Source organism: Salvelinus alpinus, chromosome 32 (assembly GCF_045679555.1).
Source record: "Salvelinus alpinus chromosome 32, SLU_Salpinus.1, whole genome shotgun sequence".
In the NCBI taxonomy this organism is placed as follows: domain Eukaryota; kingdom Metazoa; phylum Chordata; class Actinopteri; order Salmoniformes; family Salmonidae; genus Salvelinus; species Salvelinus alpinus.
In genome coordinates this window covers 8,667,489-8,686,407 of record NC_092117.1, presented here as the reverse complement: position 1 = coordinate 8,686,407, position 18,919 = coordinate 8,667,489, and the positions used below count along the sequence as shown (strand labels likewise).

The following is an 18,919-nucleotide window of genomic DNA, read 5'->3' as shown; positions in this document are numbered from 1 at the left end:
CTCCAAACAATTTACCCCAGATACCAAAGCAGAGCTTGTTGAGAGGCTCAGCTGAGCAATTTTTGCTGCGTGTCATTGTTGTCGCTGTTGAATGGTTTAAGGGAACCAGTGGTGTGGGAACCAATTATACTGCACACAGTTTAAGGCTTTTCGACCTGTCCTCAAATTAATGTCATTGGTTCAGAGTCTGTTTTGATATTTTAAGCTGCGAGTCGTGATCACGTTTGGTATAGGGGGACAAAATAAATGTATGCACGATAGCGCACGCGCGCAGCCGGTTTGGGTTCCGTGTTAGGTATCATCTGGAGGAAAACCTGAACAGTTACGCACTATCGCGGGACAACCAAACCAAGCAACCTAGCTCACATCCGGAGCTCAGGGAACGAGGGAATGTAGACGACAGGAAATTTTAGCCTTTTCCTCTTGGCCATTCGGCCCACAGTGACATGGCGCCTCCTCGCCAACACAACCACAACTTGACTTATCCGCTTGGCAGTAAAAGATTACGCACAAAAGGAGTGGCTACCAAGTAACCACCATACCGATAACCACCGCAGTAACAATAGCTATGATGAACGTCCCCAACCTAACAGGTCCCGTAGAGATCAACCTGGCCGATACGTCACTGCGCCTAACCCTCACAAAGGGTCAGGACACAAGGGTAACAAGCGTAACATGGGCAACAAAGTGTTCAACAACGATCTAAACGCTAACCGAAACGATATAGAAGCTATGATAATAGATGTACTGCAGCAGAATACATTTGAGAAAGAGGACAAGGTTAAGTAATCATGACGAGGCGTAAAATTGTTGGAGACCAAGTCCACCGAAATTCACGCAATTCGCGAGGACGTCAACATTTCCATTACTCCCACACTCACTCAAATCGCTTTCCAGGGACCGCTCCTTCTAGACACAAGCCCGCAGGATTTGTCTACAGATGTTGATACGGATGTGGAGACGCACAAGGTAAGCACCGTAGCAACAGATGATTCCTCTCCCATTCCGATAGAGGGCCCACTGGGTCACGAAGGTGGGTTATCTGTCTTGAAAATCAACACAACAAACCGCTCCCGTCTTCCAACCTACTCCACTTTGTTGGGGATATGACGAAAAAAAACGAATCGAACAGCCAATACCTTAGAGCAGTCTTGGAGGACTGTTTGACCTGTGATGCTCTGAGATTCGGGTTCGAAGATTTCCCTCATATCAGAAACTTTGCTGGATGAACTAAAAAGGGCAGTGGACCCAGCAAAACATTGGTTGAAAATGGAACATTGCGACACAAATCTTCTAGGTTTCACTCAAGCTACCTCGCCCCTAACCAAGCGTATCCTACTTAAACTCAGCTTCGAAAGCGTGTCACTGATCCACTCTGTGTACGTGACTAGCACTAACACCGAACGGATGCTGTTTGCGATAGATATAATTGACCGTTGGGTACCCCTAATGGATTGGAAAACCAACCAAATCTGGTCAAAAATAACTATGCCAACTCCATTGACTTCACTGCATTCTTCCAAGGCTACATGCCATACAATGTGCAACAATGTGGGTTCGACGTCAGCAACTGACGCAACCCCGGTGAACTTGGTCATGAGCTCGCCATTGGTAGCAAATTACAAGTTCAACTCAGAACTTAACTGAATATGAGGTTTTCCTGTGTGGCTTGGGTGATTCACCAGCCGACACTTACCACCCTCTTCTGATAGTGCCGTTTAGGCACATGCCACCTATGGTTGAGGATGTCATACAGGCAACTTGGTCGGAAAAATCCGCAAACAGTTTGAAAATGTTCAACGCAATTTTGAAAACGGCTAACTGCCATCCCCTTGTTCCGAAAACGTTCAGATTTCCACTGGGAACGACTCCCCAGACGACACACCGCATTAGGGGAGTGTGCGCTATCAATCCGCATTATAACCAAGGAAGTATCCCACTACGTACTGGTTGTCGCAGACCTCCCACATTCAGTCTATATGGGAGCGGAAATGTTTATAAGATTGGGTGTTACACTTGATACCATACACCAAGTTCTTTGGCGCAGCCAGACCAACATGCCTTGTCTTTCAACCCGGTGCGAATGGCATCCGGGCAGACTATTCCTGAAGCTTGCAAGGTGATAACTGAGTCCGCCATGGTGATTCCGGCAAGAACCACAAAGGTTTCTGTAAGACTGAACCTGACACCCGGATACCGGATGGAAGGCACCACTGCGTTTTTCTAACTCTCTCTGCGACTATTCAACTTGGGGCTAACTATCAATGGCGACCCGCTGTTGGAACTAAACGCTAAACGCACTTACCTCCTGGTACAGAATCTGACTCGAGCGGATATTTCCATTCCTCGGCACACTCAGCTAGGAACATTGATTGATGACTCCTTCCATGATTTTGAACTGGTTGTTCCCGTGATTGGGCCTCTTCCATCCTCCCTAGTCCTAGGTGGCGAGGGAGGTACGCTATTTACTTGTCCGCCAAAAGCAATCACAATAACTCCCATATTGCCACTTGATGACACATCAACGTTCAGGCTGGAAGTTGATTCTGACAACAACCTGTTAATATACTCCATCGTCACGGAGGCCGATATCGCATCTCCTCCTGCATGCGAGGTACACTCTTGTGAGGTGACAACCAATGATTCTCCCACCATTGACATGCCGTCACCACCCGATGAAGACCTGTACAATGTCTCCGAACCATATCCTGGTTTCCATGCACAGTTAGTACAAATACTGTCGGAGGCTGATGCACTTGTCAATGACACTGAAAGGCATCAATTGAGAGAATTGTTTAACAATCACAGTGAGATCTGGTCAACAGACTCGCTGGATTGCAGTGTTACGGGCATTCATGTGGTGCGTATTCCTACGTCACCCGGAGCAGCTCCTACGTTTGTGAGACAATACAAAATTCCATTTGCAGCGTACGCAGTGGTACAAGAGATTGACTCCCTATTAGCTAAACGGATAATCAGGTTATTTAACAGTGCATACTACGCTCCCGTGTGGCCTGTTCTGAAACCACCGGTTAAAACATCTTAGCGCTAGGGGTCAGAATGATTTATTTTCTTAAAATAATGTTCCCAAGGTAAACGGACATTTTCTCTGGCCCAGATCGTAGAATATGCATATAATTTACAGATTAGGATAGAAAACACTCCAAAGTTTCCAAAACTGTCAAAATATTGTCTGTGAGTATAACAATACTTATTCTGCAGGCGAAAACCTGAGAAAATCTAACCCGGAAGATATATATATTTTTTAAATCTATGTTTCCTGGGCCGTCTTTCTTCCATTTAAAGGGGTATCAACCAGATTCCTTTTTCAATGGCTTCCTCAGGCTGTGACCAGGCTTTAGACATAGTTTCAGGCTTTTATTTTGAAAAATGAGCGCGATTTTTCAAAAGTAGTCACGTGTCCTCTAGGTAGTTCCTGCGCACGAGAGAGGTGCTCTCCATTTTCTTTATCGCTCTTAATGAATAGGTTATGGTCCGGTTGAAATATTATCGATTATGTTTGTTAAAAACAACCTGAGGATTGATTATAAAAAACATTTGACATGCTTCTACGACCATTACGGATACTTTTTGGAATTTGTCGAACGGAACAAGGCTTTGGTTTTCTGAACATAATGCACAACTCAAATGGCGTTTTTTTTGTGATATTTATCGAACAAAAATAACATTTGTTGTGTAACTGGGAGTCTCGTGAGTGCAAACATCCGAAGATTATCAAAGGTAAGCGATTCATTTTATTGCTTTTCTGACTTTCATGACCAAGCTAACCAAGCTAATATAAGGCTAACTGTTCTAGCATTGATTGCTACACTCACAAAAGCTTGGATTTCTTTCGCTGTAAAGTATATTTTCAAAATCTGACACGATAGGTGGATTAACAACAAGCTAAGCTGTGTTTTGGTATATTTCACTTGTGATTGCATGATTATAAATATTTTTTGTAATATTTTTGCATTTGGCGCCCTGCAATTCTCGCAGTTGTTTAGGAAAGTGATCCTGCTAAAGCACAGAGAAGTTAAATGGTGTCTTACCATTGAATATACACAACTCAACAAGCTGGTTCCATTGTCTCGTTGGCCAATGGCACAGCTCGAGTTGCCAAAGGTGGAAAACGCCAAGTACTTCTCCACTGTCAACATGGCGAATAGTTTCTGGGCCATGACAGTCAACCCTCGCGACCAACACAAGTTGGCTTTCTCTTTCTCGAACAAGCTCTTTACATTCAATCATTGCCCGTTCAGGTATGCGAACTCCCCCTCAGAGTTCAACATATTCCTGCACAGGACAATGCCAGACGCAACCTCCAGGGGGACGATAATCTAGGTGGACGATGTTCTCATGACAAGTGAGACTTGGTCACATCACCTCAACGAGATGGACAACGTGCTTACCCAACTCAGGACGGCAGGGGCTAAGTTGGCCATCATGAAAGGACAATGGTGCAGGACCAAAGTAAACTAAGTTGGGCTTCTGGTGGGTGCTGAGGGCAACATACCACAGTCTAACAGAATCCAAGCAGTCCGCAACATCAAAACACCTACAAACCTTCATGAGGTGCGCAGTTTCTTGGGAGTATGTAATAACTCCCGTCAATTCATAGAAAACTACGTCGACTTGTCAAAGCCTTTGATCCGTTGTTACGTACGCCTCTTGGAGGGAACGCAACACCCTGCTACACTCCCCGTGGAGTGAAATAGGTTGTAACGATCTTCGTTGGGAGAAAGAGAGGAGGACCAAAGCGCAGTGTGGTAAGTGTTCATGATGAATGGAATGGAATGGAACAAACCTGAACACTGAAATACAAAACAATAAAGTGAACGAACTAAAACCGAAACAGTTCCGTGTGGAACACACAGACACGGAAGACAACCACCAACGAAACCCAGGTGAAAAAAGGCTACCTAAGTATGATTCTCAATCAGAGACAACTAACGACACCTGCCTCTGATTGAGAATCATACCAGGCCAAACGAAAAAACCAACATAGAAAAACGAACATAGATAACCCACCCAACTCACGCCCTGACCATACTAAAACAAAGAAATAACAAAAGAACTAAGGTCAGAACGTGACATAGGTATGTGATGTTCGGTGCAGGTAAGGATGACAGAGGCAGAGAATATCACCATTTACAGAGACTTTATTTCCTTCACACGGTAATTGTGGGGAAAAGAGGCTGGACAGAATCAAAGCAAAGAGAGTAAAAGTTAGAGTCCCCTCTCCTCCCTTACCTGCCTACCCACTACTTACCTAACCTTAACGCCACCTGGTGCGCTAACCAAAATACAGGGGGTGGTCTGCCCAGGTCTTACCTAGTGTGCATAGACAGAGGCATACAACGGGTATATGTATGCCCGCAGGCCTCTTGCCTAAGCACTCCCAAGGTGCCTTCCCCTTCCCCTTCCCCCCTGGGAACAAATTAAACAGAATAATACAAACTTAAAGTGAACAATTTCAATAATCAAAAATACTGAGTCCTATTGTCACACACATACTTCAGAAGTAGCGGCTACAAAATACTTTCAACAAAACTGTCTCTGAGCAACAACCAACACAGGACATCCAAGACGCTCTCGCTCCTAAAAAAGGAACACTGGCTTCCATCCAGCTGCAGATGGAGTTTGTAATTGCCGACAGCTGTATCCCCTAACGAGAGGGCGGGATTAGACCTCCAATCGTCGATGGGGCTGACCAATCAGCTGCTTCGAATCCAGGAAGCCATTTCCTGAAATACACACATACATGTACACAAACAAACTCAAAACACAGAAATTGGGGAACGTAACACCCGTCTTCTTCAGAAAGACACCTGTGGCTTCCTTGAAAAACCTGTGGCTTCCTTGAAAAACCTGCTTTGTGAGGTTATTTTTGGAAGTCGGTTTCTCAGAGCACTGCCTTAGTGCTGGGTTGTACCAAAAATACAACCAAGACAAACATGTGGTTGCTTACGCGAGCAAAACATTCAAGCCTGCTGAACACAAGTTCTCAGACTGCGAAAAAGCGCTGCTGTCGACAGTTTGGGTGGTCAAAGACTTCACCAGTAATGTCGGCGGACAAAAGGTGATCATAGAAACATGTTACCAGCCTGTGACTTTTCTGGAAAGCCAACGAATCCGGGAGGGTGCTGTACACAACAGCAGAATAGCGGCTTGGCTGATGACGCTGCAGAGCCATGATGTAGTAGTCAACTACGCAAAAGCGAGGAAAAAAACTGCCTTTGGGCGGGGCTTTGGCGGTGTGACAGTAGTGTGGTGATGATGAAACCGACTTCACACCACCCCAGCGTGTGGTAGCTCCGCCATTGCAATCGAACCATCACTACTTCGAAGAGAACTTATGTCTTGGCATGCCGATGGCATTTGTGGATGGCTGTTCTTACCACTATCTAGACCACTTGCAAGTTGGTGTGGGATTTGTATGGCACAATGACATTCCGTGCAAACCACTTCAATTTCAGCCAGGCAACAAGACCAGCCAGTTCACAAAAGTGGCGGGCGTGCTTATCACACTGCAAAAGGCAGTGAAACACAACTTGTCCTAACTCGCAATCTGCACCCACTCAGACTACGCCAGACTCAACTTCTTATCCCAATATGCATATGCCAAGCACATGACCACTTCAAGTGGCAAAGAAGTGAAAAACAAAGAGCTCATTCTAGCTTGCGATGACCTCATCACCAAACACGACATACAAGCGTATTGGAAGAAAGTCAAGGGACACTCCAAATCACCTGGTTGTGACAAACTCTGCAACTACCATGCCGACAGCATGGTGAAATCTGGGGTAATTCACGGCTCCCCTTGGGTGTTCGATGTTCGAGATGCATGGTGTCTGCGGTAACGCGTAGCCATGTAAAGCACCGCGGGAAATGTCTTTGCACGAACATAATGTGTTGCTAACTCATTCATTCCTGAATGGTGACCCAGTAGCAATGCAACACTAAGATGAGTCCCTCGCCACTTTGATGGCTTTCCTGTCAATCACCTAGTGTCCGAACTGGCTTTGGCAGGTTCACACGACTTGCGTTCGCTGTACACAACCAAACAGCACCTCACACTTGTAGATGACACCTACTGGTGTATGTTTCAGAAACCGACGCCACACGAAGGTGGGTGGTTCCTAAAACAGAGGGGGATAAAGAAAGCCCATGCCCACGACGAGCCATGTGGAGGACATAGGGGTATTGTCCGAGGGAATTGTCGGACGGGCCACAGTGTCCCCGACCCACCCCTGTCTCAGTCTCCAGGATCTATGCTGCAATAATCTATGTGCCGGGGGGCTAGGGTCAGTCTGTTATATCTGGTGTAATTATCCTGGTGTCCTGTGTGAATTTAAGTATGCTCCCTCTAATTCTCTCTCTCTCCCTGCCCTCCCGGAGGACCTGAGCCCTAGGATCATGCTTCAGGACTACCTGGCCTGATGACTCCTGGCTGTCCCCAGTCCACCTGGTCATGCTGCTGCTCCAGTTTCAACTCTTTTGCCTGCGGCTAGGGAACCCTGACCTGTTCACCGGACGTGCTACCTTGTCCCAGACCTGCCAGTTTCGACTCTCTCTCTCTACCACACCTGCTGTCTTGACCTCTGAATGCTCGGCTATGAAAAGCCAACTGACATTTACTCCTGGGGTACTGACCTGTTGCACCCTCTACAACCATTGTGATTCTTATTTGACCCTGCTGATCATCTATGAACGTTGTAACATTTTGAAGAATAATCTGGCCTTAAATGGCCATGTACTCTTATAATCTCCACCCGGCACAGCCAGAAGAGGACTTTCCACCCCTCAGCCTGGTTCCTCTCTAGGTTTCTTCCTACGCCCCTGCCTTTCAAGGGAGTTTTTCTTTGCCACCGTGCTTCTATATGTGCATTGCTTGCTGTTTGGGGTTTTAGGCTTGGTTTCTGTATGGCACTTTGTGACATCTGCTGATGTAAAAAGTGCTTTATAAATAAATGTGATTGATTGAGTGTAGCCCACAGCCATATGTCATAGCCATATCAGGGCCTAACAACATAAGGACAACTCAGATAATGCTATTATGTTCTTCTGAAATAGACTACATTTTCTTCATATCATGTTTCTTTAGACCTGTCTAAAATAAATCATGGATTTATTAGACTTTTTAACAGGTCTGCATCAGTGGCTTATAGACTATGCGTGGAAGCCAGGAGATGCTAAACTTGTTTATGTTAATTTTTGGTAAATTACTGTGAGACCGGCAGTTATTTGCTTGACATTCACTGGCTGACAAAATTTCATGACCGCCACAGCACTACACAACGGAAACTTTTGAGTGTGAAAAACCCAGCAGAGTTGCAGTTCTTGACCCATTTAAACCGGTGCGCCTGGCACCCACTACCATACCCGGTTCAAAGGCACTGAAATAGTTTGTCTTGCCGATTCACCCTCTGAATGGCACACATACACAATCCATGTCTCAATTTCCTCAAGGCTTAAAAATCCTTCTTTAACCCGTCTCCTCGGCTTGATCTACACTGATTGAAGTGGATATAACAAGTGACATCAATAAGGGATCATAGACTGACCAGGAGAATCCGGGTGAAAGCTTTGTCACTGACTCACTCAATGTGTGTAGCTACTTCTCTGTAGTGAGGCGAACTGTTAAACTAGCACTGATAGGATTATTTTCACTTCATTACTTCAGAGTACCAATAAATCCGCAAAGGCACATTACGGGCTGTGTCAAAGGTCCAATTATAACTATGCAAATATGCCACCAATCATATTTCTTTGTCGATTTTCAAAGTTGAAATAGGACTACATGTAATGGAATAAATACATGTTATAGGCTGTTATGTAAAGTGTTGGCTAATTTAAGAATAGGATGTCTTCCATCTGCTTGGATGTTGCCATCCCAGAAATGACATTAATTTCCTCTGCGATTGGCTCCTTTGGGCTTCAATAATTGACAGGCTACTATGCTTTGTTCTACAACGGCTTTGTCCCAGTGTTAAATGGTAGGTGATTTTGCCACTGTCAATGTAGCTTCCCAATTCTTTTTTTTATTTTTTTAACTAAAGCTATCACATTATCCAATGGTGGTCTTAATGTTAATCGTTTTTTCATCAAGGGAATTATATAAATAGTGTAAATAAATAAATTTGTTCTGAGTGGGCCAAGTTATTGTTGGTGACATTCATCTCGTGCATTGTCTTTAGAGACCCAAAAGCGGCGGTAGGGTTGGTTGGTAGGACCGTTGCGATTCATTGTGCACAAGGTAAGCGGCTTCTCCTTGTTGACGGGAATTCGCTGACAGAGCACCAGTTGTTTTCGCAGGCAGATGTTGGCGACTGAAGTGGGCTACCGGTTACAACTTTAATTTTAATGCTAAGGAAAATTCGATGACACGTGCTCTTATCGCTAGTTTAAACTGAAATGTATGGTATGCGCTCGGCCACCAATCACTACAGGTAAGAATGTGCCTACGTGCTTTTAACTTTGTAGTAGCCTGTTTTGCAATATGATACAACCACCCTCGAAGTTTGGCATGTACAATGAATGATTATTGGGTTTGTACTTACGTTTTACATGTTTGAATATGGTTGAGTTACCCTACCTTCAATCAAAGGAACATGTTTCGTTTGTTGAGCATATTGGTTTGTTTTCAGCCAAATCAGTACGCTGAAGCTTCGTAAACTTGAAGCTTCGTAGACTTTCAATGGTTTTTAAATGGTTTGCGAATGTATGTTTTGAATATGAAAAATAGCCTAAAACAATTGTTCAATAACATGTGCAGGTTAATGTTTTTTTTGTTGTGTTTAAAAATAAAAAAATATCTCCAATATCACATTTGTGTCGTATACAAGTGAAGCACTGAACAATAGCCTATCCTATAATAATGTAATTATAATCTTCTGTATCGGGTGAAAACAGCTTTATAGGGATTGAGTGAACATTTCATATTCATTCAGGTTTGTGGAAATCAATGCTGTGTGACTGTTGCGCTCAAAAAGAGTGGAGGTCGTGTGTAAATGTTCCACTTAAAAAAAGGATGCTGTGGGGATGAATTATAATTTACTGTATGGGTAGCCATGCTTTATGTTGAATGCTTGATTGAATATTACCGAGTACAATATTCACTTTGCCATTGCGGTTAATTAGAACATTTTAGTTGGGGTTCAAGACTTCGACAAATTGCCATCACCTTTTATGCACTTGAATTATTTTTGGGAACGGGGATTTCAAAGTGACAAGGAATGGCAGCGCTCACACCAGGTGAAGGTCATAAACACATTTCATACAGCCCCTCGTGATATATGTAGACCTGCATCCATGTGTGGATGTGCGCGTTTTAGTGGAAGTGGGTGTTCATGTGCTGATGGAGTGGAGGATTTATATGGTTATTCATTATTATGTAATGCAGGCTAATCTTTATTTGGTGCATACAATTAATAGATTTTTCTTATCATGGGGTAATTTCAAGGTACGTAACGATTCACCGAAACGCATCGTTCCGGGTTCATCTGTCCGCTGGAGCCCAAACCGATCCACATGAAGCATGCATTGGTCAGAAAACCGATTCAAACATTACTAATCTCCGGTTCACTAATGTTTTTTACTCATATTGTTTTATTCCGAAAATTATTCTTATCTGTTGTGACAATTGATGTGTCCTCTCCTGCTGTTCAGTAGCCCACCGAACTTGTATGCATGTAACTGCGTGTGACTGTCTGATAACAACTGTGCGTGCGCACGTCGCACAAGTGCGGTAGACAGCTAATCACGCCAACAAGGTAGGTCTATCTCGGTTCTAGGCTATTCGTACATCTGCTCGGCACCGTCAGCATTCAGATATGGCTTTTGCAATATCAAATCATATGTTTTATTAGTTGAATTGTTCAGGTTCGCAATAAAACATATTTTTGATAATTTAGCTTTAAACAGTCATAGTATTTATATTTGGTTATTTTTTTCAATAACAGGTAATTTCATAAAGTACATCAATCATTTCTGCGAGCTGTGCGTGCTGGCATTCATTAGAAAAAGCTGGAGAAGTTCTCCAGTAAAATTCCAAACGTCTAAACTATTGGCTTTTGAGACGGGTGTAAAATTACAAAGTTGCATTATATTAGTTGGCTAAATGTCATGCTAATTACAAAAGATAAATGTTGACATAGAACTAGCCCCCCAAAAAGGGAGGGGGGGCATACATTGATAGTGGGGTGGTAGATGCTCAGCATGCCCTATGGCTCAGCTAAGGGGAAATGGCTGGAAGGGAACCAGCTTTTGTCGAAATAATGGTTAGGGTTTTAAAATGCGATTTTTGACAGTAATTTGACAAAAGATGAATCCCTTCTAGCCATGACACAGCTCAGGTGCAAATACACAACCTTGACATCGACACACACACACTCATCTTAGAAAAGTCATCTCAGACAGATCCTGCAGCAGATATCAGCAGCAGATATTAATTTAAAATGGAAAATTAATATGTTCATGCCAAAAATGTTAGTGTATCGAATCAAACTGAATCGTATCAATTCGTTCCCCTAATCAAACCGAAACTCACCATATAGGACCCAATGCATCTAGATGAGTATGAGAGATGCACATCCCTAGTCATTTCCACTTTAGCCTATTGCTACCCTCAGGCTATGAAGCCTATCAGATTAAAGATAGCTGTCAGCTGTTGGCAAGAGTTCTCAAGCACCAAACAGCTCTAGAGTACATTGATGTTGTTTCATGTAATCAAGTAGTGTATACAAAAGATACTGAGTCAGGTCTGATCTTATCTGGAAAGAAAATAGAAACACTTGACCTGTTCATGGAGGCTGGAGGTTTTGAAATGTCCCTCTCTCCCAAATATATGTATATTTGTGTGACTTGAGTAACAGCCAAGACAACCGTCTCTGTTCCGGTGCAGCTCTGTAAAAAAAAACACAATGTTACTTATTTATTTTGCTCAATTTTTGGTTTCAATATATCTCACTGCAGTATGCTTAAACCAGTTGCACAGTAGATTTAGCTCCCAGTCAAGCATGATATTAAAAGAGGAAGAGGGGAGCTGAAGTCTGTGATTAACATTAACTGGGTTGTGCAGAGAGGTGATGGGAAGTCCCGCTCCTTATCTTAAAAACACCAGTGCTCAGAATGTCATTTCCTCTTCCCACCCAGTGACAACATAGCAGATTTAACACATTTTTAAAAAAGTAATCCAAAGGCAACAAACATGTATTGGATGACGCACAGTGGTAAGGAACTCCTTTCTATCTCTATATCTCCCCTTTTTCCTCCCTGCTGTGCTCGTTATATGCTGTCTGAGGTGTGGGTAGAGACTATGCCCTGTGCAAACATTACTCTGCAGAATTGGTGGTTGGGCAGACAGGCAGTGCTATGAGATGATGAGGTATGGGTGCAGCTGGGACCTGGAGGGTGGCACAGAGCACCAGGTGGCTCATCCCTCCTTCCTGATTCAGATTGATGGGCCTCATCTCCCAACCGCCCACTCTCTGGCCCAGGTGCATCATGGGAGTGAGGGCCAGGGACATTTGGGTTTGGGCTGACCTGGCTGTCCCATCCGTGTGGCCCTTTGTGCCCTGTCCGACTTGGGATAATGCAGTTGCACTGTCATCACTCATCTGGGATGAGGTCTGATGCCAAACATTGTCCTGATGTAGCCAACCACTACCTCAAGCTGTCACAGTGTCCAGGTGTACATTCAGATCAACTATTTTTAGAGATATTTTAAACAAAAAATATTTGATTGTCTTCTTCTTTTTCTTCTTATTTGATCGTTATTATCATCTTCATAATGATGATGATGATGATCATCATCTTCTTCTTCATCAGTACCGCCAGCACCACCATCTCAAAAGGCAAGCTCCTTTCCAACCACATTCATATCCACTCAAAGCCTGCAGATTTCCCATAATGTTTTAGGAGGCGGGAGCATAGCCACAAGCATCCCAACGCTGATGCAGGGCGACGGGAGCAAGAAACTCGTCTGGAATGATGAGGATAAGTCAATTACAGCCCAAACAGAGTGTTGCATAGGAGAAGGATCCGCTGTGGTTAGCCGACTGCTCAGACAAAGTCCTCAGGGCCTGCTGTGCCTGTAAGAGAGGCGAGCTGGGCTGGTGGAACATATTTATAAAATCAGCTCAGCTCTAAGTGCTGCCGCAGTGTGGGATGTAGTGGGTACTATAATACCTGTTTCCCATGGAAGAAAGCAACGTTTTGACCATTACACCAAGAGGTACTGTATATCAGTCTTGGGCTGAGAGTGACACTGTTTTTAATGTCGCAGGCAGGGTTATCTTATCACGAGACCGTGAACCCTACTCACATTCGCTACACCGACCCAAAACAAACTCTTCTGACTCTGATATTTTTCCACACTGTCCTTTTCAGCAACTGTGGTGGATGCGTAAACTGGCCAGCTCAGTACAGCCCTGCTTGGCCGGTAGTGCAAAAATGGTATAAGTCAGTGGTCAGGGTCTTAGTCCCAGTTGCCTTAAGAGGTCAGAGAACAAGTCAGGATACAGGACAAGGAACAAAATGAAAAATCAAGACCACGAGGGGGTCTGACAATGAGGTGACTCACCAAGCACACCAGGCGGGAAGCGAGAAAACACAGAAAAGGGCAGAACATTTGATCATGTGCTCAGTAACTCAAACATATATATTATTCCCACCCACTTTTGCCCTTTTCAAGTCAGCTTAAAATCAAATGGTAGACAAGATGACAGGGTTCTGAAATATGGCTGATAACTCTTGAGAGGTTTAATTCGACACTGCTGTGTGTTTGAGGGTGGTCAGTGGATTTGGTGAGTGACAAGTAGAATTTTAGCTGACTGACATACTGTACTTAAGCACATGGCAGATTAGGCAACAGGCCCCTACACTGAAAATGATTGAGACAGTGAGAAATATGTATGGCCTCATATCTTAAAATAGCTAGTGCTTTGTGGTTTAGAGATGACTAAAAAGCTTTATTGACTTCAACACATTTAATGAAAGTGCTGTATGTTACACTGTTGTTAAATGCTTATGGCTAGGGGTTCCGCTAGCGGAACAACATTCCGCTGAAAAGGCAGAGCGCGAAATTCAAAAATATTTTTGGGAAATATGTAACTTTCATACATTCACAAGTGCAATACACCAAATTAAAGCTTTTCTTCTTGTTAATCTACCCATCGTGTCCGATTTCAAAAATACTTTACAGCGAAAGCACACCATATGATTATGTTAGGTCAGAGCCTAGTCACAAAAACACACACAGCCATTTTCCAGCCACAGAGGAGCTAGCCAACAACACAGCAAACACAATCACTTCAAACTGAAGATGGAAAGACTGCAAACTAGCTGCACTTCGTTTCGTTTGACCTTTTTCAGTTGACATTTCTTTGTATATATCCATAAAAATGATGACAGCTGTTTTGTGATTTCGACTGGCTGAGAAACGCTGCCTGCCTGTCTGTCCCGTGCCAACTCCCGACCCCTACACGTTCATTACTATGGGACAGCTGGAGATCGAATTTGAATATTGAAACAATGTTGCAAATGTCGGAGAGACAGACAAAGGTTAATACAAATCTCAGCTGTTGATAACTAAATGTAAGTTTAAAAAATGTGAGATAATGTCTAAATGCTTTTTATAGTGGAGATCAAGTTTATAACTTGCCTGGCTGGGCTGGATTGCGCAGTCGGATGGAACAGAGTAAATACGCATTTTAACGTAATATATTTAACCGGTGGTAACTCGTGAAATAGACACCAGCTGGAATGCGCTTTTAACCAATCAGCATTCAGTATTAGAGCCACCCGTTGTATAAAATAACACAATGCATCTGTTTATTAAAGAAATCCAGTACAAAGAGAGCAACATTTCTGTCACTAAGCATTACTAGGTAACGCTGCAGTTGATGATGCCTACAGTAGCATATCATTTTGCAGCCACATTCCTTTTCACCCAACAGCTAAATGTACAGTCATTTCGAAATCCTTAAAGGGGAGTGCTTTCTAAGGAAGGTAGCAATGAAATGTCTTTCATTGCCTCTACCTAAGCCGAGAGCTTAAGCAGTAGACGTTTCAGATAAGTCATTATTGTGAGGTGATTATTCAGTTCAAATGAAGCCCTGCGGTCATGTCTATAGCTTAGTGAGTTGGTTGTTGGGAGGATGACTTCCAGGATGACTTCCAGGATGACTTCCAGCCAAAGATGTGCTGACTTCTCTTTATAACAGCACAAGACAAATGGGGGAATCTGGATGATATATGTCAGTTCAGTCATAAGATGACCAAGGAGGTTGACAGTGTTACAAAAACACAGAAGGCTCAGAAACATCTGTGATGCCCCTCGGCCAATTTGAGTTTGAAAACAGCACCTGAAAAAACTGGGGTTTGGGATTAAGTTTCACTGGTTCTGAACTAAATATTATTCGGTAGATGGACGTATGCATTGAAAATGCTGGTACAAACTGCACTCGTCAAAACACAATAGACTGAGTATACCTATGTTTATGGATTTAGTGCTCTCTGTATCCTCTTATTTCAGATAGACTCCACTAGACACCTCCACACCTCCAGCAATGATGGCTGTGCTCCGCTCGGGAGGGAGAGTGTTCATCATGCTCCTCATTAGCAGGTAAGATACCTTACGGTAGAAGCGTTACAGGGACTGCCTGGGACCTGTATGTATGAATGGTGATTTTACAAAAGTCAGTCAACAAATGTAACAATGTCTCATACTCTTTTTTAAATGAGGTGTTACTGGGACCAGTGTGAAGGATTTATTTTTTGTATATATGTGTGTGTATATGTGTGTGCGTGTGTAAGAGAGCGATCGAGAGGGAGATATTCTCCATTTTATTATTTTACTGATGCACATCAATACTCAATCATGACTCCCCATGCATTACTCAGAAGCATTGGAATTCTCCACAGAAGCATTGAAATTCTCATTGACACTGCCACGGTGCAGCACCAGTGAGGCAGCCCTCAGCGCCACATGCACCAAGCACTGAGTCAAATCGGTTGTGCTAATGCCTTCAGGGGTCATGCAGAGAGGATGATGGGATGTTGTGGTGCATATTTGACACTTACCGTGACAGGAACTCATCCTGTTCTTGCCAGTCCATTTTGTTGCTGGCACAATATCCTCCATGCACAACTTAGAAAAGTCCAACCCACTGGGTACCACCTTATTCTGCCGTAAAATGTTGGTCCATGGCACACTAGCTCTGGCCCCATCCCCTCTGAGATGAGCATAACAGCAGGAGGCCTGGAAGTCAGTGGTGTCGAGTGTTATATGCTTTGGGTACAGATGCTTTGGTCCAGTGTCCCATCCCACACAGTCTTTGTCCATTCATGCACACAGATAATTGTTTATTTATACAGGTTTTTCTCATTGAGATAAAATCGATTTTTCAAGAGAGACCTGGTCCAACAGCCGTAGGGGGAACAGTTTCAGACAAAACAACTGACATACACTGACACAACATTGAACAAAACTATAGACACACATACAATACAACAATTACATATTACCTAAAGAAACGCAACTGTCATAACTAAAAAACTGCTGTCCTAAAGACAATTACACTCTTCTCTGATATTTACATCGACCAAGTGTTTAAACTCCACCAACGTGACTAGATCATCAAATGTTTTAATGTCCAGGACCACTGACTTGACTAACTAAAACTATTTCTACCATGACATGTTCTAATTCTTGCTACTGTTAGAAGCAAATGAGAATGGAATCGTAAATTATATTTATTTACTGACCTGATTAAAGAAGAACAGAGAAAGTGTCATTTAACCCAATATGGCCATATAAATCAGTGTATACCAGTGTTTAAGCCTACGCAAGATCAATGGCGACGAGCCAACGGTGCTGTAGAGATCACAATGATGTGTTGGACGTTTTTGATCTGTAATGAACTGGAGGGCCGCATGATATACTGAATCAAATGCTCTCAGGGTAGTGGTTGAGGCCTGCATGTACAGTAGCAGTCAAAAGTTTGGACACACCTACTCATTCCAGGGTTTTTCTTTATTTTTACTATTTTCTACATTCTAGAATAATCAAAACATCAAGACATCATAATCAAGACATCAAAACTATGAAATAACACATATGGGATCATGTAGTAACCAGAAAAGTGTTAAACAAATATATATGAGATTCTTCAAAGTAGCCACCCTTTGCCTTGATGACAGTTTTGCACACTCTTGGCATTCTCTCAACCAGCTTCATGAGGTAGTCACCTGGAATGCCTTTCAATTAACAGCTGTGTCTTTTTAAAAGTTAATTTGTGGAATTTCTTTCCTTCTTAATGCGTTTGAGCCAATCAGTTGTGTTGTGACAAGGTAGGGGTGGTATACACAAGATAGCCCATCACTTGCTATGATGAAACTGGGTCTCATGACGACCGCCACAGGAAAGGAAGACCCAGAGCTACCTCTGCTGCAGAGGAAATATGTCCTTTGGTCTGATGAGTCCAAATGTGAGATTTTTGGTTCCAACCGCGGTGTCTTTGTGAGATGCAAAGTTGGTGAACGGATGATCTCTGCATGTGTGGTTCCCACCGTGAAGCATGGAAGAGGAGGTGTGATGTGTGGAGGTGCTTTTCTAGTGACACTGTCTGTGATTTATTTAGAATTCAAGGCACACTTAACCAGCATGGTTACCACAGCATTCTGCAGCAATACGCCATCACATCTGGCTTGCTCTTAGTGGGACTATAATCTGTTTTTCAAGAGGACAATGACCCAACACAGAGTGATGGAGTGCTGCATCAGGTGACCTGGCCTTCACAATCACCCAACCTCAACCCGATTTTTTTTAATTTTTTTAATTTTTTTATTTAACCTTTTAACTAGGCAAGTCAGTTGAGAACAAATTCTTATTTACAATGACGGCTACCCCGGCCATACCCTATCCAAGGACTACGCTGGGCCAATTATGCGCCACCCTGGAATTTGCGGAACACCTGAGCACAACTCTATGGACTCAGATTTACAACCATCCGCCATTACACATTGTCCACGATTGGTTATAAATTAGTTATCAAATCTAGAGATTGACCAGTAATTCCACAACATTTTAACCTTTACACCAACACAGCATGGTCCACGGTGTCAAATGCCTTTGACAAATCCGTAAAGACAGACACACAGTGTAACTTCTTATCAAGAGCACAGTGGATGTCATTTAAAACCTTCAATGTTGCTGAAACAGTGCAGCGGCCACCCCTAAAACCTGATTGCATTCCATTTAAGATGTTGTTTTCTTGGAGGTAGGCCTTCAGCTGCCTACTAACTATGGACGCCAGTACCTTAGACAGTACAGACAGTGTTGACATGGGTCGATAGTTGTCAAGTAGCGAAGGATCTCCACCTTTTCAGGAGGCAGTACAAAAGCACATTTCCATAGCTTCGTGATTTCCTTAACGTCAAGCAAGAGGTTAAAAATACTTGTTAAGGGGGAGCACTGATGTCTGCAGCTAGGCGTAAGAGGCGGGGATCTAGATCTTAAGGGCCAGGGGATTTTCAGGGCTTCAGGGCTTTACGCACTTCTGAAACAGAGAAGGATGAGAAGGATAACCTGGCGAATGAGTGCACAGGGGTGTTAGGTAAATTCATAGGGGGCTCATTTATACCTTTGACCTTTTCATATAAACTGCCTGCATCTAGAAAATGCTGATTTTAAGGCTTTCAGAATAGAGATTATCTCAGTTACAATCTGTGTGTCTACCAACAATTGTTTGGGAAGCTGTGTAACCTTTTTGCTCTCCAAACCTTTCACTACTTGCCAAATTTTGGAGGGATTATTTAAATTATGAAATTAAAGATCACTCGTTTTTGGGCATTGGATCTTCTCAGCCCAACTTCAGCTGCCCTTCAGCGTTCTACTGACCGTGGCAGTTTTTGG

At 43.3% G+C, this 18,919-nt stretch overlaps 1 protein-coding gene across 4 annotated transcripts in view; it reads left to right on the top strand.

Moving 5' to 3' along the window:
* Positions 1-8,980: 8,980 nt before the first annotated feature.
* Positions 8,981-18,919, top strand: part of LOC139562097 (gamma-aminobutyric acid receptor subunit pi-like) — a 70,164-nt gene continuing 60,225 nt past the window's right edge. Inside the window, exons 1-2 of one of the 4 annotated variants that reach the window (XR_011672300.1) lie at positions 8,981-9,452; positions 15,539-15,628. Coding sequence is in view for 3 of the 4 variants with exons in the window: in XM_071379433.1 (XP_071235534.1) it covers positions 15,573-15,628 (56 nt within the window). In the remaining variant the exon portion in view is untranslated. The remainder of the gene's footprint in view (positions 9,453-15,538; positions 15,629-18,919) is intronic. The other 3 variants (XM_071379433.1, XM_071379434.1, XM_071379432.1) reach the window with 3 other exon arrangements.